General features: G+C 37.1%; 1 protein-coding gene across 10 annotated transcripts in view; it reads left to right on the top strand.

The window, feature by feature from the left end:
• The window catches only part of FANCC (FA complementation group C), a 236,858-nt gene that overhangs the window by 156,311 nt on the left and 53,469 nt on the right, over positions 1–27,078 (top strand). For all 10 annotated transcript variants that reach the window (XM_036260703.1, XM_036260704.1, XM_036260701.1 and 7 more), the window contains one exon: positions 15,141–15,305. In XM_036260703.1, the coding sequence (XP_036116596.1) occupies positions 15,141–15,305 (165 nt within the window). The remainder of the gene's footprint in view (positions 1–15,140; positions 15,306–27,078) is intronic.

Below are 27,078 nucleotides of genomic sequence, written 5' to 3' on the forward strand. Positions count from 1 at the left end.
TTTTGTAAAAAGTATGGTAGTTTAGTAAAAAATTAAATGTAAACTTACCATATGACCCACCGATTCCATTCTTGAGTCTTTACTCATGACAAATGAAAACATAGGTATTCACAAATATTTATGTATAAATATTTATAGCTGCTTTAGTTGTAATAGTTCAAAACCAAAAACAATCCAAAGGACCATCAAAAACTGGATGGGTCAACAAATAAAAAATTATCTGTTACCATTGAAAAATGAAAAGACAAGTCATAGACTGAGACGATATTATTAAATCATACATCTGATAAAGGGCTCAAATCCAGAATATATAAAGAACTCAGTAATAAGACAACCCAGTTAAAAAATTGGCAAAAGACTGGAATACATGTCACCAAAAAATGTATACAAATGGCTTACTTGAAGAACATGAATACTTATATATAAATGTTTATAGCAGCATTATTCATGATAGACAAAAAAAAAAAGTGGGAGCAACCCAAATGTCCATCAACTTATGAATGGATAAACAAAGTACGATATGTCCATACAATAGAATATTATTCCTAAGAAAAACAAACAAGCCACTGACTCATGCTGCAGCATGTGTGAACCTCAAAAACATGCTTAGTGAAGGAAGCCAGTCATAAAAGAACACGCATTCTATGTTTCCAAGTTCTCTAAAATGTCCAGAATAAGCAAATCTATATATGGAGAGAAAGTAGATCAGTTGTTGCCTAGGGCTAGAGGTAGGAACAGGGATTTTCTGCAAATGAACACAAAAGATCTTGAGGTGATGGAAATGTTCTAAAAGTAGATGATAATGATGGTTGTCCAACTCAATAATTTATTGAAAATCTTTGGATTGTACATTTTAAATATGTGCATTTTATGTGATATAAAGAATACCTAAAAATAATAAGATGAACTCATATGGTGCATGGAAAGCATTTACACATTTATTTATCAGGTAAGGACTTTGATTCAGCCTTGTGGTGAATGTTGAATAATGAGTCTTTGAGTAATAAAATAAAAAATTTATTAAAAGGAACTTGAGAAAAATCAATAGAAATCAATTTGTAAGCATGCCCTATACCAAATCCCAAAATATGTCAAGTTGATGACTTTTTATTTATTTTATTATCCTCATCCAAGGATATGTTTTATTGATTTTAGAGAGAGAGGAAGTGGGGGAGAGAGAGAAACGTTAATGTGAGAGAGTAACATCTATTGGTTGCCACCTGCATGCACCCTGACCAGGGATTGAACCTGCAATCTAACTATGTGCTCTGACCAGGAATCAAACCAGCAACCTTTTGGTGCATGGGACGATGCTCCAACCGACTGAACTACCTGACCAGGGCAAGTTGATGATTGTTTTAAAACTCAGCTGAGGATAAACAGAAACAAACTAAAACACATGCACAAACACAGAGACTATTAACAAATGAAAAGACCAGCCACAGACTTGGAAGATATCTGCAACCTATAAAACAAGTATAGAAATGCCTTCTGTAAATCAATCATAAAGAGTCTAACACTCCAGTATGAAATGAATAAGAATATTAGCATTTTATTACAAATGAGGAAAACTACATGCAAATAAACATTTAAAACATTCTTCAGGAGTGACATCTGCAGGATAGCAGAATGGGAAGCACTCGTCCTTGTTTCCTGCCCTCCAAACACTGACTTAACAATAGTATATGCGCCAAAGGGCCTTTATGAGAGCTCCAGAAACCAATTAGAAGTCACAAGTTCAAAGTCAAGAATAGCCATATTGAAACAGGGAAGAAAGAAATTTCATAACTACAGCAGCCCTTCCCCTAAGCTTGTTCAGCTTGGTAGGATTGGAGGAAAAGTCCAATTTTTAGCTTCTCTCTTGGAAGGGAGAGAGAAGAGTGGAATGTGTCCAGTGTTCTGGCTTTTGTGGGGCTGCCTGATGGACTGGTATTTGTCTTACCTGACTCTGATCACTGCCTGGGCACCACCATACTTTCAGTACCTGGGGACCCTGGAAGGTTAGAGCTCAGCTGCTTTTTGCAGCACCGGAGACAGGAGATTGGCTCAGGTCAGCAAGACTAGGGGAAAGTACCCAACTCTGGTAAAGATAAATATATAAGCAAATACAAAATCCTATAATACTGTAATATTGATACATAAATTCTGGAATAAAATTTAAGTGATAAAAGCTTAAAAAATAACTAACTGTAAAACTATGTTAATGGATACAAAATATAAAAATGTATTGACATCAATAAAACATGGGGAGGAGATATAAAGGAATAAAAATTTTTATATGCAACTGAACTTATCAGTTTAAAATAGATTGTTATAACCATGAGATGTATTATATAACCCTGTGGTAACAACAACAAAATTACCTATAGAAGTTGCACAAAGGAAAATAAAAAGAGAATCCAAGTATATCACTAATAAACAAAAATCAGGGAAACACAAAGAAAGTCAGCAAAAGAGAAAAAGAGGGTCAAAATAATTACCAGATATACAGAAAACAATGAGATGGTAATAGTACGTCCTTCTCTATAGTAATCACTTTAACATCAATGGATTAAATTCTTCAATAAAAAGCAATAGCATAGCTGAATGGATTAAGAAAAAACAGGGCCCAAGACTCATTTTAGATGTCAGGATATGCCTAAGCTGAAAGTGGAAGGATGAAAAAATATATTCCATGCAAATGGTAGACAGAAGATAGCAGGTGTGGCCATACTTATATTAGACAAAATATACTTTTTGTCAAAAACTAGTACAACAGACAAAGAAGAACATTATATAATGACAAAAGGTCAACTTACTAGGAAGTTATAACAATTATAAATATATATGCACCTAACAGCAGAACACCAAAATATATGAAGGAAACATTGATAGGATTGAAGGGAAAAATAAAAAATAATACAATAATCATAGGAGATTTCAGTGCCCACTTTAAATAATATTTGGATCAACCGGACTAAAGATGAATAAGACTACAGAGGACTTGAAAAACATTGTAGATTATTTAGACCTTGTAGATATATGCAATATATATCTACACAATAATTACAGAATACACATTCTTTTCAAGCACACACACACACATTCTCCAGGATAGATCACATGTTAGGCCAAAAAACAAATCCTAGAAAATTTAAGATTAAAATCATACCAAATATCTTTTCTGACCATCATAGTTTAAAACAAAAAACCACTAATAGGAGGAAAATGGGAAAATTCACAAATACATGCAAATTAACACATTCTTGAATAATCAGTGGGTGAAAGAAGAATATCTTGAGATAAATGAGAACATAAAAACATTATATTAAAAAAATGCTAAGTTGCAGGAAAAGCAGTGGTAAGAGGGATGCATATAGTAGTAAATGCCTTCATTAAGAAGAAGGTCTCAAATCAATGGCCTAAATTTATACCTCAAGAAACTAGAAAAAGAAGAACAAACTAAACCCAAAGTTAGAAGAAGGAATAAAATAATAATGATTAGACCAGAAATAAACTAAATAGAGAATAGAAAAACAGTACAAAAAAATCAAAGATGAATATTGATGCAAAAAAACTCAATGAAATACTAGCAAATCAAACTCAACAATGCATAAAAAAGATTATGCCCAATAAACAAGTGGGATTTATTCTTAGCATGCAAGGATGGTTCAACATACAAAAATCAAATACTATAACACCCCATATTAACAGAATGATGGGCAGTGCCACATAATTTCAATATATACAGAAAAACTATTTTATAAAATTCAACACACTTTCATGATGACAAATTCAGCAAACTAGGAATACAGGGAGACTGCCTCAACATAATAAAGATCATATGGGAAGAGCCCACAGCTGACATCGTACTCAAGGGTGAAAGACTGAAAGCTTTTCTTGTAAAATAAGGAACAAAGCAAAAATAACCTCTCTCACCACTTCTTTTCAACATATTACTGGAAGTCTTAGCCAGAGCAGTTAGACAAGACAGAGAAATAAAAGGTATCCATATTTAAAAGAAAATTATAAAGCTTTGTAGATGACATTATCTTTTACGTAGAAAAACCCTAAAGATTCTACAGAAGCACTGTTAGAACTAATAAATGAATCGAGTAAAGTGGCAGTATACAAAAAAAATCAACATTCAAACTTCAGTTGTATTTCTATGCACTAACAATGAGCAATCCAGAAATAAGCTTTTTTTTAAAACCTCATTTACAATAGCATCAAAAAGAACAAAATACTTAGGAATAAAGTTAATCAAGAAGATGAAAGACTTGTACACTGCAAACTATGAAACATTGGTGAAAGAAATTAAATGACACAAATAAATGAAAAGGTTTCCTATGTTCATGGCTTGGAAGAGTACCCAAAGCAGTCCATAAATAAATGTTAAAGAGACTCATTTTTCTTTTGTAGAAGTAGGAAAAAAAAATCCTAAAATTTATATCGAACTGCAAAGCACCTAAATAGCCAAAGCAGTCTTGAAAAGCAAAGCTTACATATGGCCTCACACTTCCTGACTTAAAAACACTACAAAGCTACGGTCCTCAAAAGTTTAGTACTGGCATAAAGCCAGACATAGACCCATGGAAAGAATAACAAGGAAGTTGCAAGAAGATATGCATAGTATGCCATTATCTATATAAAAATTTAGAACACTCAAAACAATACATACTTATAAAGCGAAAGTGTTAAAACTAGACCAAAGGACCTTCACCAACTTCTGGGGAGTGCTAACTCCTGGGAAGTGGAAGAGGAAATGGGGTAGGAGAAAGGTGTTTCAACTGTAATTGAAATATTTTATTTCTTTAAAATATCAAATAGACATACTAATAAAATGTTAACATTGTACAATCTGGGCAATGGGTACATATAAGGTGTGGCAAAAGTAGGTTTACACGTCATATTGAAAATAATATAATAATTAATAAATAATAATACAAGAATAAACTTTCACATACTCAAAACTGTAAATCTACTTTTGCCCCACTCTCTAGTTGATGTTATAGTAGTTCTCTCTGTTTTTCTATATGTCATCAGTATTTTATAATTAAACTTTTAAAAACTAAAACATCATGTTACCTAGTAAAATATTGAAAATGAAAAGATAATATTCATTTCTCACCCTTGGACAGAAGAAGATAGTAGTTCAGAAGGGTGTCCACTGTCTACAGTTACAGGAGAGCCTGATGGAAGATAATTAGCTGATAACCCTCCATTTGTGCTAGATTGGGCCATTGTGGGGGACAAGGTCATTTCTAAATTCATGACTCTTTCTTCATGAAGGATGTTTAATTTTCATAAATAATTTGGACAATTTGTTTATTGTCCAAATTGTCCTCTACTGAGGGTGTCCATGTTGGCACCCCAGAGTGCAGTAGTAGCAAGGATAAAATGGCAGTTAATTTGGTGAGTAGTTTAGGACATTCTTAGTCAAAGCAAAACTGTGATATAATTAGTAAAATTATTATTTTTTTAATCCTCACCTGAGGATATTTTTCCATTTATCTTCAGATAGAGTGGAATGGAGGGAAACATTGATGTGAGAGAGGCACATCAATTGGTTGCCTCCCACACGACCCCAACCAGGGCCAGGGACCAAACCACAACCAAGGTATGTGCCCTTAAGTGGAATGAAACCTGTGACTCTTTGGTCCACAAAGCAACAGTCTTACCGCTAAGCCAAACCAGTCAGGGCATAATTAGTAAAATTCTTAACAAACTTACCAAGAATATGAGATGTCGGTGCTAGTAGAATGTTCTCCATACACTGACACATCTGATACATTCCTAATTTGCTCAGTTGATTGATGTTTACCATGGAGTCTTTTGCTTTTTTAGAAATAATTTTAGGACTCAGCAAAATATGTTTTTTGCAGGTATTTTTGTGACTGTATTCAGCCCATATATAGTTTAAAGGAAATTAAATTTCTTGGATTAGGTTCAGTTATTCTTATCAGAAGATTGAATTTAAAGAGCAGTTTGATACCTACATACTTTTTGAGTCTCTTTATGCGCTTTTAAAACATAAAGCTAGGAAGTTCTGTTCTCCATCCATAAAAGAAGCTGGTTCCATAAAAGCTTGTGTGAGACTCAGAACTCTGTAAGTCCACATTCTCGAATGTGCTGTAAATTCAACCAAGTGTGTGCTCTTGTCTGTCATAAAAACTGGCTTCATGAAATCAGGTATAGAATGGCATCACGATAACATTTGAAAGAGCTGCAAAAATACTGGAGCCATTAGAGCTGTTGTTGTTCTAAGTTATAATAATAATTAGAATACGTATCAATAATATATATACATTTCTTCTACGTACTTGAAGTTATCTGTACATTTTTAAGATTTATAAAGCAAGAAAGTTGAATCAGAATACAGCATAGGGGACAAACTGCTTTCTGGTACACTTGAATTTCCAGATATTTTCATTATTTATGACACTTCAATTTTATCATTACTTTCCTTCCACAAGTAGGACTATAAATGTTCAAACAGCCAAGAGCCCCCCAAACTTAAACACCATTAAACAATGCTTTAGTGTTTCTCTCTCTCTTAAACAGAGGTCATCCATACATTTTTTTTCACTTTTCTCTAGTCAAATGTTTAAAGTTCATTTCAAAAGATTCAAAAGCATGGTAGAAAATATAGAAATTAATCTTCTAACTTTGATACATAAATTGTCAGAGGAACAAAAAAAAAAAGATAGAAAAATTTGTTTAGTTTCTTTTTGCATCATTTTTAAAGGCTTGATATATGGTCTTGTCGTAGCATTTTAAATAGAATTTCACTTACCACGAAGTAAAATCAACAATTCAGTGACAGAATGTTTAAATTCTCTCTTGTTGTTTGCTATACACCATCCAGAAGGAGAGGCATCCTGGCCTCTCTGAACGTCGTCAGTGATCTTGTAGTTCAGTGGTTTGCTGCAGATGGTTTGGCAGCTGCAGTGCAACCACATGGGAATGGTGTTTTCAGCTGTATATGGTTTCCACTGAGCCTTCTGCTGTTGAGTTCTGCGCAAAAATCACTTGGAAGTGCTGCTCTGGCAATCAGTCAACCTAATGCTCAGTGTAATCCAGTCTGGAAAATGTTGTGTGGCTCTGGTTGAAGTTGGATCTCCATGCTCTGGCAAGCTGCAGACCTAAAGAGGGTGCCATGCGGGCCTCGAACACTTGGAAGCCAACCAGATTATCAGTTGACCTGCCTGCATTTTGGTAGAACCAAAAATTACCTAAGTTTACATCAGACTTCATAATTTTTTTAGGAAAATTATCTTGGGCCTATTTTCATCCTAACTGGGAGATATAATCAGCAGCCCCTAAGCTTCAGGGCTTGACAAATGCCCTTATTGCCAAGGTCGTCTTTTCCACCCACCCATTCACCAGTGAAAGTTGCTGACTCTCTTTTTTTTTAAGATAATGAGAGAAAAATAGCACTTGTTAGCACTCATTTAGAGAGGAGGACTCATAAATCAAGGCAGAAGGGCAAGAGCACTATACTGCCTCCCTGCTTCTTTATTTCAGAAGTCTGGGTTTGTGCAGAGCACACTTAACCCTCAGGCATGGTTTTCAACTTCTCAAACATTCTTAGAGCCTTTTACTCTATGTAAAACATCCTGCTAGAGTCTGATATATAAATATGAAAGAGCATTCTACTTCTCTCTCACACACTCGACAACTTACCCCGTCTCCTAGCCCACCCAGTAAACTTATAATCCAAAAATGTAACATATTTAAAACTCAAGCTCAATATGTCTTTTTGCTACAACTTAGATGATGGACTCAAAAACATTCATTTAGGTCTAAAACCACTTTGATAGTGATTTAGAGAAAGATGTTAGAGCACTGTGGAAGGTCAATGTTGTCGAAGAGACTCAATTATTTAGGAAAGTGGTAAAGAATAAGAAGTGAGTTTTAGAAAAGGTGAATATTTGAGGGGAAAAGACAAACAGTTCATACATAAGAAAATTATCATTGTGTAGTTGGACAGAAAATTATCTGAGATTTTTACTGTTGATTATCAAAAAATAATACAGCTAAACTAGTAATTTATAGGAGTTCACTAATAAAATATAAACCTTAAATATAATTCTATCACGCTTCCTTAAAACATTCAGATTCTTACTAGAGAGTAAAATCTGATTCTGGGGACTGCTACTAACACAGTGTAGAGCAGCATTTTTTTAATTTCCATGTGCGTAGGGATCCCCTGGAAAAATGTAAACAGACAGATTCCTTGGCCTCGCCCCAGGGATGCTGATGTGCTGACTGAAAGGACCATACTTGGAGACTCTGAGTAGTTCTGATGTACAGAACTTGGACAGATCCTGAAGACTAAAGTTCAAGACCAATGAGGAACAGCAACTCTTATAATCTAATCAGGAGCAAATGAGATGAAATGTAATATAAGAAACTAAACGGAGTGATGAACCAAGCACATGAATGTCCTAGTATTAACTTTATACTCCCAACTCTTAGAGATGACAGGGAATTTTAACAAATATACAATACAGAAACACAGGCTGGGGGGGGGGGGGTTGGGGAGAAGCGGTGCTTTTGATGACCCACAAATTATAAGAAAGCCTTAAAATGGTAGGTGATAGGATATGCTTGAAGGAAAATATCACAGCCCAAAAAGCTTGCAAGAGAAGACTACTGGAAAAGGTAAAAGTTACTTTGGGGGTGGACTCAGGGAGTAGGAGGGTACCTGGTAGCCCACAGGATAACCTGTTGGGCTACAGTAATAGCAGCCAGCTGTCTAGGCCCTCACACACTCCTCCTCCTTACCTACTGTCCCCTAACAGAGACAACAGAGATCCTGTTCCAATAAGAAGGAGGGAGGATACTTTGGTGGAGAAGCAAGAACCAAATGGCTGTCAATTCCCAGTAGTTTGGGGGTGTTCTTATGATCAGAGTACAACTTATTGATAACTCCAGCCAGCACTACATCTGACCCTCCCCACAAATACTGGAGCATTCATGGAGAGGCTAATGTGGAGCCCCAAATTCCAGAAAGAGCAAATAGTCAAAAGCACTCATGGAAAACCAACACCATAACGAGAAATGAACCAAATGCAATGAACAGAAGATGTGAATACATTACTCAGATGCATTCTCTAGGAGAAACACGTGATTTTTTTTTTAAATAAATGATAAATTGTCCTAAAAGTAATAAGAGAAACTATCAAATCTTCGAAACAGTACTATTTTTTTTTTTAAAGACAGAGCTTATAGCAGTAGTTCTCAACCTGTGAATTGTGACCCCTTTGGGGGTCAAACGACCCTTTCACAGGGGTCCCTAAGACCATTGGAAAACACATATTGCCAATGGTCTTAGGAACCGAGATACCGCTCCTCTATCATCTCCACTCGGGTCCGCCCAATACAGCATGAGGAACTGGATTAAAGGGTCGCGGCATTAGGAAGGTTGAGAACCACTGGCTTATAGGAAAAGAAGAAAATTCAATAAATAGGCTAAATAGGAGATACAACAGAATAGCAAATAATGACTTCAAAGACTGAGCCAAATAGTTCTCCTCGGTTATAGTACAAAAAGACAAAGCAATGGAAAGTAAGAAATTTTTTTTGTTTTTTCTTTCTCATACAAGAGATCAAAAGGGGATGTCAGGGAAGATGGAGTAGGAAGTGCCAGGAATCTACCTCTTCACCTTGACAAAAATTTTACTGAAAGAATCTGTCGAATGTAACTATTTTGGAATTCTGTCGCTATTTGAAGACTGGCAGCTTTCAAGAGAGGTGTTGGCCATTAAATTGTTGTTAATTTTCAGCTGTTATCAAGGTAGACTAACTCTCTAGATCAGTGATTCTCAACCTTCCTAATGCCGTGACCCTTTAATACAGTTCCTCATGTTGTGGTGACCCCCAACCATAAAATTATTTTCGTTGCTACTTCATAACTGTAATTTTGCTACTGTTATGTCTTAGGCGACACCTGTGAAAGGGTTGTTCGACCCCCAAAGAGGTCACGACCCACAAGTTGAGAACTGCTGCCCTAGACCCATGGGAGACAATTACACCTGCATTCTTAGACAGGCTCACAGGAACTAGGCTGGGCAATGTTGAGAGTTTCTATGTAGAATCAAAGGAAAATATGTACAATTATATGAAGAGGCTATTAAAATACTCCTGCCTTTTATCCCTGGCCAGTTTGGCTCAGCGGTTAGAGCGTCAGCCTGTGGTCCAGAGAGACCCGGGTTCGGTTCCCACTAAGGGCATGTACCTCGGTTGCAGTTTGTCCGTGGCCCTGGTTGGTCGTGCAGGTGGCAGCCACTCGATGTGTCCCTTTCACGTCGATATTTCTCTCTCTCTCTGTTCCTCTCTCTCCCTCCCACTCTATCTGAACAAAAAATGGAAAAATGTCCTCAGGTGAGGATTAAAAAAAAAAGAAATACTCCTGCCTTTTAAAACTACATATTGGTATGGAACTAGACTCCTTTCATATACTTCAAATAAAATAACATATTGCAACAGATTGCAGAAGTAAATGCAGGTCATACAGTAAAGAGATGTACAAACAGGTAAAGGGTGTCACTCGCTAAATTCTTTTTGTTTTGTAAAATATAGTTATTGTATAACAAAAATGTCATTCATTTTCATGTCTAATTGGTTTATTGATATTACTTTTAATGAATTAAATGTTTTTTCTCTGTTTTAATTTCAAACATGATAAATATTGATAGTGATAACCTCAGAAACAAAGCTCTTTGGCATTCTTAGTAATTTTTAAGAGTTTAGCAGTGTTCTGAAGCCAAAATCTAAAAACTGTTGCCCTATAGTGAAGATCATAATCAGCTGGCCCTACTAGCTTTTAGTGCTTAATATAAGCTGACAGGAAGTGGTTACCAGATGTTTAAGGAAATCATTTTAAGAAGCATATAATATAAAAAAGTAGAAACCAATAAAAATAAAGATCAAAGAAAAGAAACTCAAATAAATTAATATCAATGTTTCTATGAAAATAAAGGTAGTGTATTCGTTAAACAAGAACAGGGTGCTATTATTTATTTATGTACTTATTTATTTTCTTTATTGATTTTTAGAGAGAGACGAAGGGAGAGGGAGATAGAGAAAGAAACATCAATGAGAGAGAACATTGATTGGCTGCCTCCTGCATGCCCCCCACTGGGAATTTGGCTCACAACCTGGGCATTTACCCTGACTGGGAATTGAACCGGCGACCTTTTTCTTGGTGCATGGGTTGATGCTCAATCACTGAGCAACACCGGCCAGGCATGGGGTTCTGTTTTTTAAAATAAGGAACATCCATGGGATAACGAAAGGTTATTGGAAATTAATTAGAGAATGGTAATGAAAAACATAATAAGAGGATTGGAAGATAAAGTTGAATGATTCTTTCAAAATCTTGAGCAAAAAAGACTAAAAGATAAAAAATTAAATAGAAAAGATACTTGTCAGGAATATCAATATCAAAAAATTTGAGTTCCCAGAAAGAGAGAACAGAGAAAAGAAAGGGTAGGAAATCATCAAAGGCGTGCTTCAAGAGAACTATCCTGATTTAAAGTCCACAGAGTGCCCAGCACAATGAATGAAAATAAACAATACCAAGACACATCATTGTGAAATTTCAAAAAGGATATCCAAAGCCTCCAGGGGGTAAAAACAGAACTTATAAGTACCAAAAGGATCAGAATTCTCAGTAGCATGGGACTTCTCAAGGACAATTCTGGAAGCTAAAGGACAGTAGAACCACACATTCACAGTTCTGTAGGAAAATTACCAGAATTCTATACTCAGCTAAAGAATCAATCAAATGTGAGAGTAAAAGGTATTTTCAGACACGCAAATTCTCAAATACTTTACCTCTCCTGTACTATACCTTTTCCTACATAAGAAGAATAAACCAAGAAAGAAGAAGATATGGGATCCAGGAGAAAAGTGAAAGAAACTTACAGGATGCTGATCCCAAGACAATAAGTGCACCTAGAGTAAAAAGCAACCTGTCCAGATTGGAAGAGGTCAAAATGTTCTAAGAAAGATTTCTTTAAGAATATAAAAATGGTAGCGTGTCTGATATGTTTAAATATATTGCGAGATTATATACTTGGGTGGCAGTTTGGGGTTAAAATAATCATTGCAAAGAAAAATGATCAAGCCAAATAACAAGTCATTAAACCCAGATCAGATCTTTGGCCTCCAAGATCAGAAAATGGGGGTTAGAGTTCTCCACAAAAACTTTGAAGAGCTGTTTGGCTGTTTTAAATAGTTGTGTTTGTAAGATTGATAAAAATTTTTAAAAAATGAGTTAAAAAGAATAGCACATGCTCTTACAGTAGTCTACAAAAGTCTGCCTTCCTCATCCCCTCCCACATTCACCGTGGTCAGGCAACCTTGGCCTCCTTGGTGGATTCAGATACACAGGGCCTTTGCATTTGCATTGTATCTGCCTGCAACATTTTCCTCTCAGACATGTATCAGGTTTGTTCATTCACTTTCTTTAGATCTCTGCTCAAATATTCTCCTCAGTAAGTTCCTGCCCTCCTTGACTCCTCAGTGTGTTTTACTTTTTCAGCATGGTACTTGCTATCATCTAGCATTTTAGTCTCTTCATTATGGGCTTTGTCTTTGCTCTTGTGCTATAAATACCACAAACAGCCTTAACTATAGTAAGGATTCAAAAAATATTTATTGAATGACTAGCACTAAACACACTAATTTAAAAATAAAATCACAGCCCTGGCTGGTTTGGCTCAGCAGTTAGAGCGTCGGCCCACAGTCCAGAGAGACCTAGGTTTGGTTCCCGCTGGGGCATGTACCTTGGTTGCAGTTTGTCCCCGGTCCTGGTTGGGGTCATGTGGGTGGCAGCCAGTCGATGTGTCTCTCTCATGTCGATCTTTCTCTCTCTCTCTCTCTCTCTCTCTCTCTCTCTCTCTCTTTCTCTCTCTCTCCCCCCCCCCTCTCCCCCTCTTTCCTTCCTGCTCTATCTGCTGATGAATGCAAGAGAGTCCTCGGGTGAGGATAAAAATAAATAAATAAATAAATAGATAGATAGATAAATGAATAAATAAATAAATAAAAACAAATTCACTGAAGAGGAAATACAAGTGGGTAACAAACAGATAATCTCAAAAGTTGTAAAGAAAATGTAAATGGAAGCAATGGGATAATTTTGTCCAGATTACCAAGAAATAAAAATACTGGTGATAATATCACTGGCAAGAGTGGAAAAGTAAACTGGTAGTCTTTGGGATGCAATCTGATATACAGATATTCATATGGGGCACAGATAGGCATGTGCAAAAATGGATACCCCTGCAAGTGTTTGTAATGGTGAACAATTAGAAACAACTCAGTACCTGTAGAGACATTGTCAAATTACAGCACTCATGTATTCTTTTAATAGCAGCAAGTAAAATGAAGGACAGCTGTGTGTTCTATACTGTAATTTCATTTGTGTTTCACAAAACATAAGACTAAATTTCTAGATATGTGATTATATATGAAAATTCCTAGAAAAATATCTAATAGCATACATTTCAAACTTTCATTTTATTAAATCTCTAGTTTATTTTTTATTTATCTGTTTCTTGAGCATGTAGTATGTGTGAGGAGTGGACATGCTAGGAAGAGAGCAGTGAGCAAAATAGAAAAAAAAGTGCCTGCCCTTGTAGAGCTGGTATCCTAGCAGGAAGAAACAGACCATGAACACTAAACAAGTAGATACATCATAGTACTCTGAAGAAAAGTAAACCAGGTGAGAGAGGGGAAGTACACAGTGGGGCAGGAGGGCTCTTGCTGTGTTCAACTGCTGTCCAGTGGAGCTTTCTGCAGCAATGGACAAGTCCTCTAAATTTGACCTGCCCAATACTGTAAGCCACTCACTACTGGCCTCATGTAACTGTTGAATGCTTGATGTCAGTTCAATGGAGGAATGGGATTTTAAATTTTATTTAATTAAAATAAATTTAAATTGCCACATATACTGATTGATTCCATATTGGTCATTGCACTTATATGGGATGGTCAGGGAAATCCTCACTTAAAGTAACATTGGAGTGGAGACCCATATGAAGTGAAGGAGCTAGTCATGTGTTTCATGCAGAGTGAACAAGAGGACCTTAGTTGGAGGCCTGTGCATCATGCTGGAGCAGGACAGGCAAGGGTAGGAGTGAAAGGAAATGAAGCCAGAGAAACGGAAGGGGCCCCACCATGGAAGGTCTTAGTGGCTAGTATGAAAAGGTTTATGCTCTGTGTAAGGTGGGAGCCATTGCAAAGCTTGGAGCAGACAAGTGAACTCTGCATTTGTAAAGAGTTCCTGGAACTGTTTTGATGACAAACAATGGGAGTTAGGGCAGAAGCAGGGAGAAAGTTAGGAGGCTACTACAGTAACCCAGACTAGAAGTGATAGTGAATTATGGGGTAGTAATGGAAGTGTTGAGAGATAGTCAGATGAATTGACAATATTTACTGCTGGATCAGATAAGGGCCATAAGAGAAAGGGAGCTATCAAGAATGGACTTCAATGGTTTAGGCTTGAGCAAATGAGATTGGGAGCACAGAGGAAGAGACAGTTTGGGGAAGAAATTCAAGAGTTCTGTTTTGGGCATGGCAACTTGGAGATACATACATGGATCCTAAAGCAAATTAAGTCTGAAACATTGCTGAAGACAAAATGACAAGACTGAAGTTGTCTTACTTTGAGTACACCATGAGAAGGCAGGGTTCTTTGGGAAAGATTATAATGCAGGGAAAAACAGAAGGCAGCAGGAAAAGAGGAAGACAAAATATGAGATGGTTGGCTTCATAAAAGAAGGTATGAGTCAGCAGAAGCTGAGCAGGGCTGTTGAGGACAGGGCGTTGTGGGCATCACTCATTTATAGGGTTACCAGGAATCAGAGCTGACTCAACAGCATGCAAAACACAAGTTGGAGATGCCCATAGTGAGTTATGCCAAATTCATGAAGATGAGTGATGGTAAAATGGGGACTGCAGCCAGAGGGTTACTGTCTAGGGAATGGAGTAAAAGAAGAGCGTTCGTAGATGGTATCAGGATAGTCCTCTTTATGTGAGAGGCAGAGCAAGCAACCTGTCATCAGCCATTTTAGCATAAAGATTGTATGTCTTTAATTACATGTGGCTCTAACACTGGGTAATCATTTTTTATTTTATTTACTGCACAGAATGGCTCCTGAACGAATAAGGTCCCTGTCACGAGTTTGTGTCCCACTTGTTACTCTGCCAGATTTTGAACCACTGGTGGAAGCTCTGCTCACCTACCATGGACATGAACCTCAGGAAATGCTCTGGCCCGAGTTCTTTGATGCTGTGAATGAGGCCTTTTTGCTGTAAGTGGTGTCTGTTTATCCTCTCACCCCGCCTTGTTTTTCCTTCTCTTAGATACTTCAGTATGTTGGAAATGCAGTTTTCAAATGTTTGTCTCAGTTACCCACTTTATGCTCTTAAAAATTTCTGAGGATCCTAGTGAGCTTTGTTAAAATGTGGGTTATAGTTGTCAATATTTATTATATTTCAAATTAAAACATAAATTTTAAAAATATTTTACTTCATTTAAAAAATTGATTACATGTTAACACAAATAGCATATTTTTATTAAAAACAATGACTTTTTCCAAGCAAAGAAGTTGTTTAACAAAGAGTGTCATTGTTTTACATGTTTGTAAATCTCCTTTATTGTCTGGCTTAAGACATCTGGGTTCTTATATATGTTTCTGTATTCAGTCTGGTGTGATGTGTTGTTTTGGTTGAAGTATATGAAGAAAATCTAGCCTCACACAGATACATAGTTGGAAGAGTCAGGAGTATTTAATATCCATCTTAGAACATCGTAGATAGTCTCCTTGTGTACCTCACCAAAATTTGAAAATGGGGGTTTGTTTAAAGTAAGTTGCAATGTAGAATATGAAATTATGTCAATAAACTTTTTTTTTTTTTTTATCCTCACCTGAGGACATTTTTTCCATTTTTGCACAGATAGAGTTGGAGGGAGAGAGAGGAAGAGACAGAGAGAGAGAAACATCGACATGAAAGGGACACATCGAGTGGCTGACACCCGCATGACCAACCAGGGCCGGGGACAAACTGCAACTGAGGTACATGCCCTTAGCGGGAACCGAACCCGGGTCTCTCCGGACCGCAGGCCAATGCTCTAACCACTGAGCCAAACCGGCCAGGGCTCAATAAACTTTTTAAAAAAATATTTCTTTATTTTATTTTATTTTTGTTATAGATGTTTCTCCTTTATTACCTCATTGACACAATCTTCCCAACCCCCCCACCCCGTCCCCGGCTTTGTTGTCCATGTCCATTGGTTATACGTACATGCATATAAGTTCTGTGGTTTATCTCTTCCCTCCTCCCACCACCCCTCTTCTGAGGGTTGTCATTCTATACCCTAATTCCACTTCTCTGGGTCTATCCTATTCCTCAGACTGTTATGATCATTATTCCACAAATAAGTGAGATCATGTGGTATTTGTCTTTTTCTGCTTGGCTCCTTTGACTTAGAATAATACTTTTCAGGTCCCTCCATGTCGTCTCAAAGGATAAGAGATCTTTCTTTCTTACAGCTGCATAGTACTCCATTGTGTATATGTACCACTGCTTTCTTATCCATTTGTCTACTGATGGACACTTGGGCTGTTTCCAGATCTTAGCTATTGTAAATAGTGCTGCTACAAACATGGGGGTACATATATTCTTTCTGATTGGTGTTTCAGGCTTCTCAGGGTATATTCCTGGAAGTGAGATCACTGGGTCAAATGGCAATTCAATTTTTAATTTTTTGAGGTAACACCATAGTGTTTTCCATAGTGGCTGCACCAGTCTGCATTCCCACCAGCAGTGTACTAGAGTCCCCTTTTCTCCACACCCTTGCCAACACTTGTTTGCTGATATGTTGATGGCGGCCATTCTGACAGGTGTGAGGTAATACCTCATTGTTGTTTTAATTTGCATCTCTTTGATGATTAGTGATGTTGAACATTTCTTCATATGTCTCTTAGCCATTTGTATGTCCTGTTTGGAGAGGTGTCTATTGAGTTCCTCTGCCCATTTTCTAATTGGGTTCTTTGTCTTCCTTTTGTTGAGTTGTATGAGCACTCTCTATATATATTGGAAATTAACCCCTTATCTGATACATCACTGGCAATTATGCTCTTTCATACAGTGGGTTGCCTTCCCATTTTGAGGATTGTATCTTTTGCTGTGCAGAAGCTTTTGAGTTTGATGTAGTCCCATGTGTTCATTTTCTCCTTTGTTTCTGTTGCCTTAGGTGATGTATCAGAGAAAATTCTGCTGCGTATGATGTTGAAAATTTTGTTGCCTACATTTTCTTCTAAGATTTTTATGGATTCACTGGTCACATTTAAGTCTTTTATCCATTTTGAGTTTATTCTTGTGTATGGTGTAAGTTGATGGTCTAGTTTCATTCTTTTGCATGTAGCTGTCCAATTTTCCAAACACCGTTTATTAAAGAGGCTGTCTTTACTCCTTTGTATGCTCTTGCCAACTTTGTCAAATATTAATTGAGCATAATGTCTTGGGTCCATTTCTGGGTTCTCTGTTCTGTTCCACTGGTCTATATGCCCGTTCTTGTACCAGTACCAGGCTGTTTTGATTACAGTAGCTGTATAGTATAACCTGAAATCTGGTATGTGATCCCATCTACTTTGTTCTTCTTTTTCAAGATTTCTGTGACTATTCGGGATCTTTTTTGGTTCCATATGAACTTTTGAAGTATTTGTTTTAGTTCTGTGAAATATGTCATTGGTATTTTGATGGGGATTGCATTGAATTTATAGATTGCTTTGGGTAATATGGACATTTTAATGATGTTAATTCTTTCAATCCATGAACATAGTATGTGCTTCCATTTTTTTATATCTTCCTCTATTTCTTTTTGCAATGTCCTGTAGTTTTCTGCACATAGGTCCTTTACTTCTTTGGTTAAGTTTATTCCTAGGTATCTTAATTTTTTTTGCCATGATGGTAAATGGGATTGTCTTTTCAGTCTCTGTGAGTTTCATCATTGGTGTATAAGAATTCCATCAATTTCTTGACATTACTTTTGTATCCTGCTACTTTGCTAAATTCATTTAATAAGTATAGTAGATTTTTGATGGAGTCTTTAGGGTTTTCTGTGTATAATATCGTGTCATCTGCGAATAATGACAGTTTCACTTCCTTCTTTCCCATTTGGATCCCTTTCATTTTTTCTTCCTGTCTGATTGCTGTGGCTAAGACTTCCAGTACTATGTTAAATAAGAGTGGTGAAAGCGGGCATCCCTGTCTTGTTCCTGTTCTTAAGGGAAATGCTTTTAGTTTCTGCCGATTGAGTATGATGTTGGCTGTAGGTCTTTCATATATGGCCTTTATTATGTCAAGATATGATCCCTCTATTCCCACATTGCTGAGCATTTTTATCAGAAATGGATGCTGGGTTTTCTCGAATGCTTTTTCAGCATTTATTGATATGATCATGTGGTTTTTATTCTTCATTTTGTTTCTGTGGTGTATCACATATATTGATTTGTGAATATTGTACCAGCCTTGCATCCCTGGGATGAATCCCACTTGGTCATGGTGAGTAATATTTTGATGTGTTGCTGGATCCGATTTGCTAGTATTTTGTTCAGGATTTTGGCGTCTATGTTCATCAGGGATATTGGCCTGTTGTTGTCTTTCTTTGTAGTTTCTTTTTCTGGTTTTGGAATTAGAATTATGCTGGCCTCATAAAACGAGTTTGGAAGTCTTCCTTCTTCTTGAATTTTTGAAATAGTTTGAGGAGAATGGGTGTTAGTTCTTTTTTGAATGTTTGGTAAAACTCCCCAATGACGCCATCCAGGCCTGGGCTTTTTTTTTTTTTGCTGGGAGAGTCTTGATTACCTCCTCAATTTCCTTAGTAGTTATTGTTCTGTTCAATTTTTCTATCTCTTCCCAGTCCAGTTTTGGGAGACTATGTGTTTCTAGAAATTTGTCCATTTCGCTTATATTGTCAAATTTATTTCATAGTAGTTAACGATCTTTTGTATTTCTGTGGTGTCAGTTGTTACTTTTCCTCTTTCATTTCTGATTTTGTGTATTTGGGTTCTCTCTCTTTGTTTCTTGGTGAGTCTAGTTAAGGGTCCATCAACCTTGTTTATCTTTTCGAAAAAACAGCTCTTTGTTTCATTGATCATCTGAGTTGTTTTTTTGGTCTCTATATCATTTATTTCTGCTCTGATCTTTACTATTTCCTTCCTTCTACTTGCTCTGGGATTCTCTTTTAGCTTGCTTTCTAGTTCTTTAAGTTGTGAGGTTAGATAGTCTATTAGAAATTTTTCTTCTTTCTTGAGGTAGGCCTATAGTGCTATGAACTTGCTTCTCAGACCTCCTTTCGCTGCATCCCACAGAAATTGTGTTGTTGTATGTTCATTTTCATTGGTTTCCAGGAAACTTAATTTCTTCCTTGATCTCCATGATAACCCATTCATTGTTCAATACCATGCTATGTAGCCTCCATGTTTTCAAATGTCTTTGCATGTTCTTGTTGCAATTGATTTCTAGTTTCATGCCATTGTGATCTGAGAAGATGCTTGATATGATTTCAATCTTCTTGAACTTGTAGAGATTTAGTTTGTGTCCTAACATGTGGTCTATCTTTGAGAATGTGCCATGTGCACTTGAGAAGAATGTGAATTATGCGGTTTTTGGGTGTAATTCTCTGTAGATATCTATTAAATCCATTTGGTCTAGTGCTTCATTTAGAGTCTGTGTTTCCTTGGTAATTTTTTGTGTAGAGGATTCATCCAGTGATGTCAGTGTGGTGTTGAAGTCCCCTGCTATGATTATATTGCTGTCAGTTTCTCCTTTGAAGTCTTCCAGAAGATTTTTAATAATATTTTGGTGCTCCTGTATTGGGTGCATATATGTGTATCAAGGTTATATCATCCTATTGGATAGATCCTTTTAATATTATGTAGTGGCTTTCTTTGTCTCTAGTTATGGCCTTTATTTTGAAATCTATTTCATCAGATATGAGTATTGCTACCCCAGCCTTTTCTTTCTTTCCGTTTGCTTGGATGATGTTTTTCCATCCCTTCACTTTCAACTTATGTGAATCTTCTGTTGTGAGGTGGGTCTGTTGTAAACAACATATAGATGAGTGATGCTTTCTTATCCAATCATCTACTCTGTGTCTTTTTATGGGAGCATTCGAGCAATCAGCTACTCTGTGTCTTTACATTAAAGGTGTTTATTGATATGTACTTATTTATTGCCATTTTTGTTTACTGTGCTTATATTTTTCTTCCTATTTCTTTTACTAATTATAGTAACTTTTCTTGCAATACTGGTCTTTTAACATTTCTTGCAGTGCTGGTTTGGTGCTAATGTATTCCCTTAGCCTTTTTTTGTCTGGGAAGCTCCTTATTTGACCTTCTATTTTGAATGACAGCCTTGCTGGGTCGAGTAGTCTTGGATTCAGATCCTTGTTTTTCATGACCTTTATTACCTCATGCCATTCCCTTCTGGCCTGTAGTGTTTCTGTTGAGAAGCCAGCTGAGAGCCTTATGGGAGTTCCTTTGTAGGTAACCTGTTGCTTATCTCTTACTGCTTTTAGGATTCTCTCTTTGTCTTTACTTTTTGGCATTTTGATTACTATGTGTCTTGGTGTGGGCCTATTTGGGTTCTTCTTAATTGGGGGTCTCTGTACTTCTTGAACTTGAATGCCTTCTTCCTTTACCAAAGTAGGGAATTTTTCTGTCACTATTTCTTCAAATATATTCTCTAACCCTTGCTCATTTTGTTCTTCTTCGGGGACTCCTATGGTGCGAATATTATTATGTTTCAAGTTGTCCCACAGTTCTCTTAAGCTGTCTTTCTGGTTTTTTAATTGGTTTCTTTTTTTCTTTTTTTTTGGTCGTTTGTTTTTCTGATTGGTTGATTTTTTTTTTTTTTAGTCTGTGTTGTAATTCACTGATCCCATCTTCAGCTTCTTCTACTCTGCTGTTTAGACCTTCCAATGTGTTCTTTATTTCTGATATGTCATTCTTCATATTTTCTTGGTGGTTTTTAATTTCCAATTGGTTGATTTTCGACATTTCTATGTCTTTACTCCTGGTGTTGATGTCCTTAGTCATGCTATTGAGCTTCCTCAAGGTCAGGGCTCTGAATTCTAGCTCTGTTAACTTGCTTAACTGCTCCTCATTTATCTCATCTTTGGTAGAGGTCTCTTGTTATTTCACTTGGCATTTGTTTCTTTTTTTCACCATTTTGGCTATTACATTTGGCTTTGGAGCCTGCCAAATTTTCCCTGTGGGTGTTGGTATTCTGCTGTTGGTGTCTTCGTCTCCTGTGTTTGGATGTGCGAGGAGGACCCATGTTAAACACCACTGTCGCCGTGGCCGTTTTGGCTCAATGGTTGGAGCATCGGACTTTGGACCAGAGAGTTCCGGGTTTGGTTCCCACTAGGGGCATGTACCAAAAAGAAAAACAAAAAAAAACACCACTGTCAAGTCTTACTTTCCTGGGCAGAGTTGCAAACCCAAGAATGGTTCAGTTATCCTCCAGCTATTTGCGTGGAGGCTATCAGTAGTGGTTCCTTGAAAAGCCTTGGGCTCTCAGTTGAATCCAAAACTCTCTCAGGTGCTCAGTGTAAGGTGATTTCCCAAGGGTCAGGCAGATGCTGGTTCGTAATGAGCCTCAATTTGCATTTCAATGGCCTCCAGGTGGGGTTGAATCTCAGCGTGAGGGCCACCGCCTCTCTCCAGAGCCCTGGAAAGGAGTAAGATGGCCAACGTCCTGTGTGGCCCCAACTCAGCAAAAGCTCTGAGCGCCCTCCAAATCTCAAGTTTCCCACACTGTTCCTGTCCAGTCTGCCCTTTTTCTGCCGGAGCCCAAGGGGAGTGACTGTGGCTATATTATCTTCTGTCCTGGCTCTGCGCTGTGGAGCCACTTGGGAGTATAACCCCGAGGGCACTGCTCACATCTAAGACCGCTGCTGTCTGTGGGCTCCCAGTCCGCCTCTTGTGCCTCTGCAAACCTACCAGAATCGAGTCAGTGTCTCTGGTTATATGGTCCTTGCAAGCTGCTTTTTCCCGATGATTTGTCAGTATTTTAATTGTAATTCCAGTTTGGTCCTAGGAGACAGTCTATGTAGCTTCCATTCACTCTGCCGCCATTTTGGAATCCCCCAATGAACTTTTCGTAGTGATACATTAAAACCTACTGATATGGCCCTGGCCAGTTTGGCTCAGCGGTTAGAGCCACGGCCTGTGGTCCCGAGAGAATCGGGTTCAGTTCCCACTAAGGGCATGTACCTCAGTTGCAGTTTGTCCCCGGCCCTGGTTGAGTTATGCGGGTGGCAACTACTCGATGTGTCCCTTTCACATCAATGTTTCTCTCTCTCTCTCCCCCTCCCTCCCTCCCTTCCTCCCTCCCTCCCTCCCGCTCTATCTGAACAAAGTATCCAAAAATGTCCTCGGGTGAGAATTGAAAAAAAACCTACTGATATGTCTTACACTTTTAATGGGAGTTTTGTCCAAGCAGGACCTTATAGCCCTGTTCGTGGTTCATTGGGAAAATGCTGATTCATTGTTATGCAGATCTTTCGAATATTGACATATTTTGTTTGACAGTATTTATCACCGCCAATCAGGAATATCTTTATGTATTGTGGTGCTGTCAAGCCCATGTTGGCAAAAATAAATTTTCCAAGATTCTGAATTTTTTTTAATATATATGTTTTTATTATTGACAGCATTACAGATGTCCACCATTTTCCCCCCTCCACTGAGTCCCTACTCCAGTCCAGGCTTTCAACACAACTATCATCCGTGTCCATGGATTATGCATATAAATATATAAGTTCTTTGGTTAAGCTCCTCAAATTTATCATTGGCTACGAACACTGTCAGTTGTTGTATTTGAAGTACTAGGGTCACTTCATTAATTTTTGAGAAAGTATGTGCCAAATGTTCAAGTCTGAATAACCATTGTTTGTCTGCCAGGTATTCTTTTAAGTTTCCATTTTAAAAAGTGGTTAGTCAGTCTCGCAGTTCAAAAGTCGCGGGTGTGCTTTTCCGTTAGACAACCATCATTTTTGTGTGTGTTATGTAACAGAAGTGCTTTATGTATACTTTTCTTTTTACCATACAGAATTTTTAAATAGAAGCATGCTTAAGGGTAAAACTTAATACAATTAATATTTTACACTGTTTTGTCAAACATTTGTATGTGAAACTGGCAGTGGTTTTATTGGGAGAATGTACAATGTCTACTGTCCCTGCTTTGATCTGTGCTAGGTACAGTGGGGTTACCAATGTGTATATTGCCAAATTCATCTAAAAGAACTCCTGTCTTTAGTTGTCATTGATACCAGGAACACAAATTGTCCAGCCATGTCTAGAAACTCCGTTTTAAGGCAGAAGTACAGTTCTGTTGATGAAACGTTATCACATCTACATTTGAATTATTTAAATCCTTGTTGTTTCGACTGAATGATTGGTCTCAAATTGATGCTGCAGTTAACTAGCATAATAGTATTTGAAAACATTCTATAGAATAAGACACAGTAAGGCAAATTATTAACATCTATAAGGCCAGGAGGAAAATGACTTTTCTCGTATTGCTTTCATTTAGAGTTTATTAGCCCGCTTCCTTTGGAGTAGATATTTCCCACTCATGAGCCAGAAAATCTCTGCTATATATTGATTCCATCTTTTCTCAGTGAATCAGATGTGGGATGAGAATGTGAATCTTTTAATTCTCTTTCTTAAAGACTCTGATACATTCTTAACTATAAGAAAACATAAGTAAATTTATTTGCGTGTTGTCTTTGGAGAAGTGTCTATTCAATTACACTTCCCACTTTTAAATCAAATTATTCATTTTTTTCTATTGAGTTACATACATTTTAGATATTAACTTATCAGATATATTATTTGCAGATATTTTCTTTCATTCCATAGGTTGCCTTTTTATTTTGTTGATGATATAGAAGCTTTTTGTTGAGTATACATTTTTCAGTTTGATGTAGTCCCATGTGTTTATTTTTGATATTGTTGCCTTTGCTGTTGGTGTCAAATTAAAAAAAAAAAAATCTGCCAAGACTAATGTTAAGGAGCTTATCCCCTATATTTTCTTCTAGGAGTTTTATGGTTTCAGGTCTTATATTCAGTTCTTTATTTTCAGTTGATTTTGTGTATGGTATAAGGTAGGGATCTAGTTTTATATTTTTGCACGAGGCTATTCAGTTTTCTCAATAACATTTATTGAAGCAACTGTCTTTTTCCCATTATATATTCTAAGCAATTTTTTAATTAATTTACTTTTGTTACAGATGTTTCTCCTTTTTCCTCACACTGATCCTTCCCCCACCCTGTCCCCAGCTTTGTTGTCGGTGTCTATTGTTCATGTATACATGCATATGAGTTGTGTGATTTATCTCTCTCCCACCACCCCCTCTTCTGGGGATTGTCAGTGTGTACCCCACTTCCACGTCTCTGGGACTATCCTGTTCCTCACTCTGTTATATTCATTATATTCCACACATAAGTGAGATCATATGATACTTGCCTCTCTCTGTTTGGCTTGTTTTGCTTAGGATAATACTTTTCAGGTCCCTCCATGTCGTCTCAAAGGATAAGAAATCTCGCTTTCTTACAGGTGCATAGTACTCCATTGTGTATATGTACCACTGCTTTTTTATCTATTCGTCTACTGATGGACATTTGGACTGTTTCCAGATCTTAGCTATTATAAATAGTGCTGCTACAAACATGGGGGTACCTATATTCTTTCGATTGGTGTTTCAGGCTTCTCAGGGTATATTCCTGGAAGTGAGATCACTGGGTCAAATGACAATTCAATTGCTAATTTTTTGAGGTAGCATCATATTGTTTTCCATAGTGGCTGCACCAGTCTGCATTCCCACCAGCAGTGCACTAGAGTCCCCTTTTCTCCACACCCTTGCCAACACTTGTGGTTTGATGATTTGTTCATGGCAGCCATTCTGACAGGTGTGAGGTGATACCTCATTGTTGTTTTAATTTGCATCTCTTTGATGATTAGTGATGTTGAACATTTCTTCATATGTCTCTTAGCCATTTGTATGTCCTGTTTGGAGAGGTGTCTATTGAGTTCCTCTGCCTATTTTCTAATTGGGTTCTTTGTCTTCCTTTTGTTGAGTTGTATGAGCACTCTCTCTATATATTGGAAATTAACCCTTTATCTGATACATCACTGGCAATTATGCTCTCCCATACAGTGGGTTGCCTTCCCATTTTGATGATTGTATCTTTTGCTGTGCAGAAGCTTTTGAGTTTGATGTAGTCCCATGTGTTCATTTTCTCCTTTGTTTCTGTTGCCTTAGGTGATGTATCAGAGAAAGTTCTGCTGCCTATGATGTCTGAAATTTTGTTGCTTACAGTTTCTTCTAGGATTTTTATGGATTCATGAGTGACATTTAAGTCTTTTATCCATTTTGAGTTTATTCTTGTGTATGGTGTAAGTTGATGGTCTAGTTTCATTTTTCTGCATGTAGCTGTCTAATTTTCCCAAAACCATTTATTAATGAGGCTGTCTTTACTCCATTGTATGCTTTTGCCACCTTCGTCAAATATTAATTGAGCATAATGTCTTGGGTCCATTTCTGGGTTATCTGTTCCACTGGTCTATATGCCTGTTCTTGTGCCAGTACCAGGTTGTTTTGATTACAGTGGCTTTGTAGTATAACCTGAAATCTGGTAATGTGATCCCTCCAACTTTGTTCTTCTTTTTCAAGATTACTGAGGCTATTCGGGGTCTCTTTAGGTTCCATATGAACTTTTGAAGTATTCCATTTCTGTGAAGTATGTCATTGGTATTTTGATGGGAATTGGATGGAATCTATAGATTGCTTTGGGTAGTGTGGACATTTTAATGATGTTAATTCTTCCAATCCATGAACAAGGTATGTGCTTCTACTTTTTTATATCTTCCTCTATTTCTTTTTTCAATGACCTGTAGTTTTCTGCAAATAGGTCCTTTATTTCTTTGGTTAAGTTTATTCCTAGGTATCTTAATTTTTTTGCCGCAGTGGTAAATGGAATTGTTTTCTTAGTTTCTCTTTCTGTGAGTTCATCATTGGTGTATAAGAATACCGTCGATTTCTTGACATTCTTCTCTATCCTGCTACTTTGTCAAATTTATTTATTAAGTCTAGTAAAATTTTGATGGAGTCTTTCGGGTTTTCTATGTGTAGTATCATGTCATCTGCGAATAATGTCAGTTTCACTTCCTTCTTTCCCATTTGGATCCCTTTTATTTTTTCTTCCTGTCTGATTGCTGTGGCTAAGACTTCCAGTACTATGTTAAATAAGAGTGGTGAGAGTGGGTATCCTTGTCTTGTTCCTGTTCTAAAGGGAAATGTTTTTAGTTTCTGCCAATTGAGTATGATGTTGGTTGTAGGTCTTTCATTTACGGCCTTTATTATGTCGAGATATGATCCCTCTATTCCCACATTGCTGAGCGTTTTTGTCAGATATAAATGCTGCATTTTGTCGAATGTTTTTTCAGCATCTATTGATATGATCATGTGGTTTTTATTCTTCATTTTGTTTCTGTGGTGTATCTCATATATTGATTTGTGAATATTGTACCAGCCTTGCATCCCTGGGATGAATCCCACTTGGTCATGGTGAATAATATTTTGATGTGTTGCTGGATCCGATTTGCTAGTATTTTGTTCAGGATTTTGGCATCTATGTTCATCAGGGATATTGGCCTGTATTTTTCTTTCTTTTTAATGTCTTTTTCTGGTTTTAGAATTTGAATTATGCTGGCCTCATAAAACGAATTTGGAAGTCTTCCTTCTTCTTGAATTTTTGAAATAGTTTGAGGAGAATGGGTGTTAGTTCTTTTTTGAATGTTTGGTAAAACTCTCCCATGAAGCCATCCGCACCTGGGCTTTTGTTTGCTGGGAGAGTCTTGATTACATCTTCAGTTTGTTTTGTTGTTATTGGTCTGTTCAAGTTTTCTATCTCTTCCCGGTCAAGTTTTGGGAGACTATGTGTTTCTAGAAATTTGTCCATTTCGCTTAGAGTATCGAATTTGTTGCCATATAATTGTTTATAGTAGTTG

This window comes from Molossus molossus, unplaced genomic scaffold (genome assembly GCF_014108415.1).
Source record: "Molossus molossus isolate mMolMol1 unplaced genomic scaffold, mMolMol1.p scaffold_m16_p_14, whole genome shotgun sequence".
In the NCBI taxonomy this organism is placed as follows: domain Eukaryota; kingdom Metazoa; phylum Chordata; class Mammalia; order Chiroptera; family Molossidae; genus Molossus; species Molossus molossus.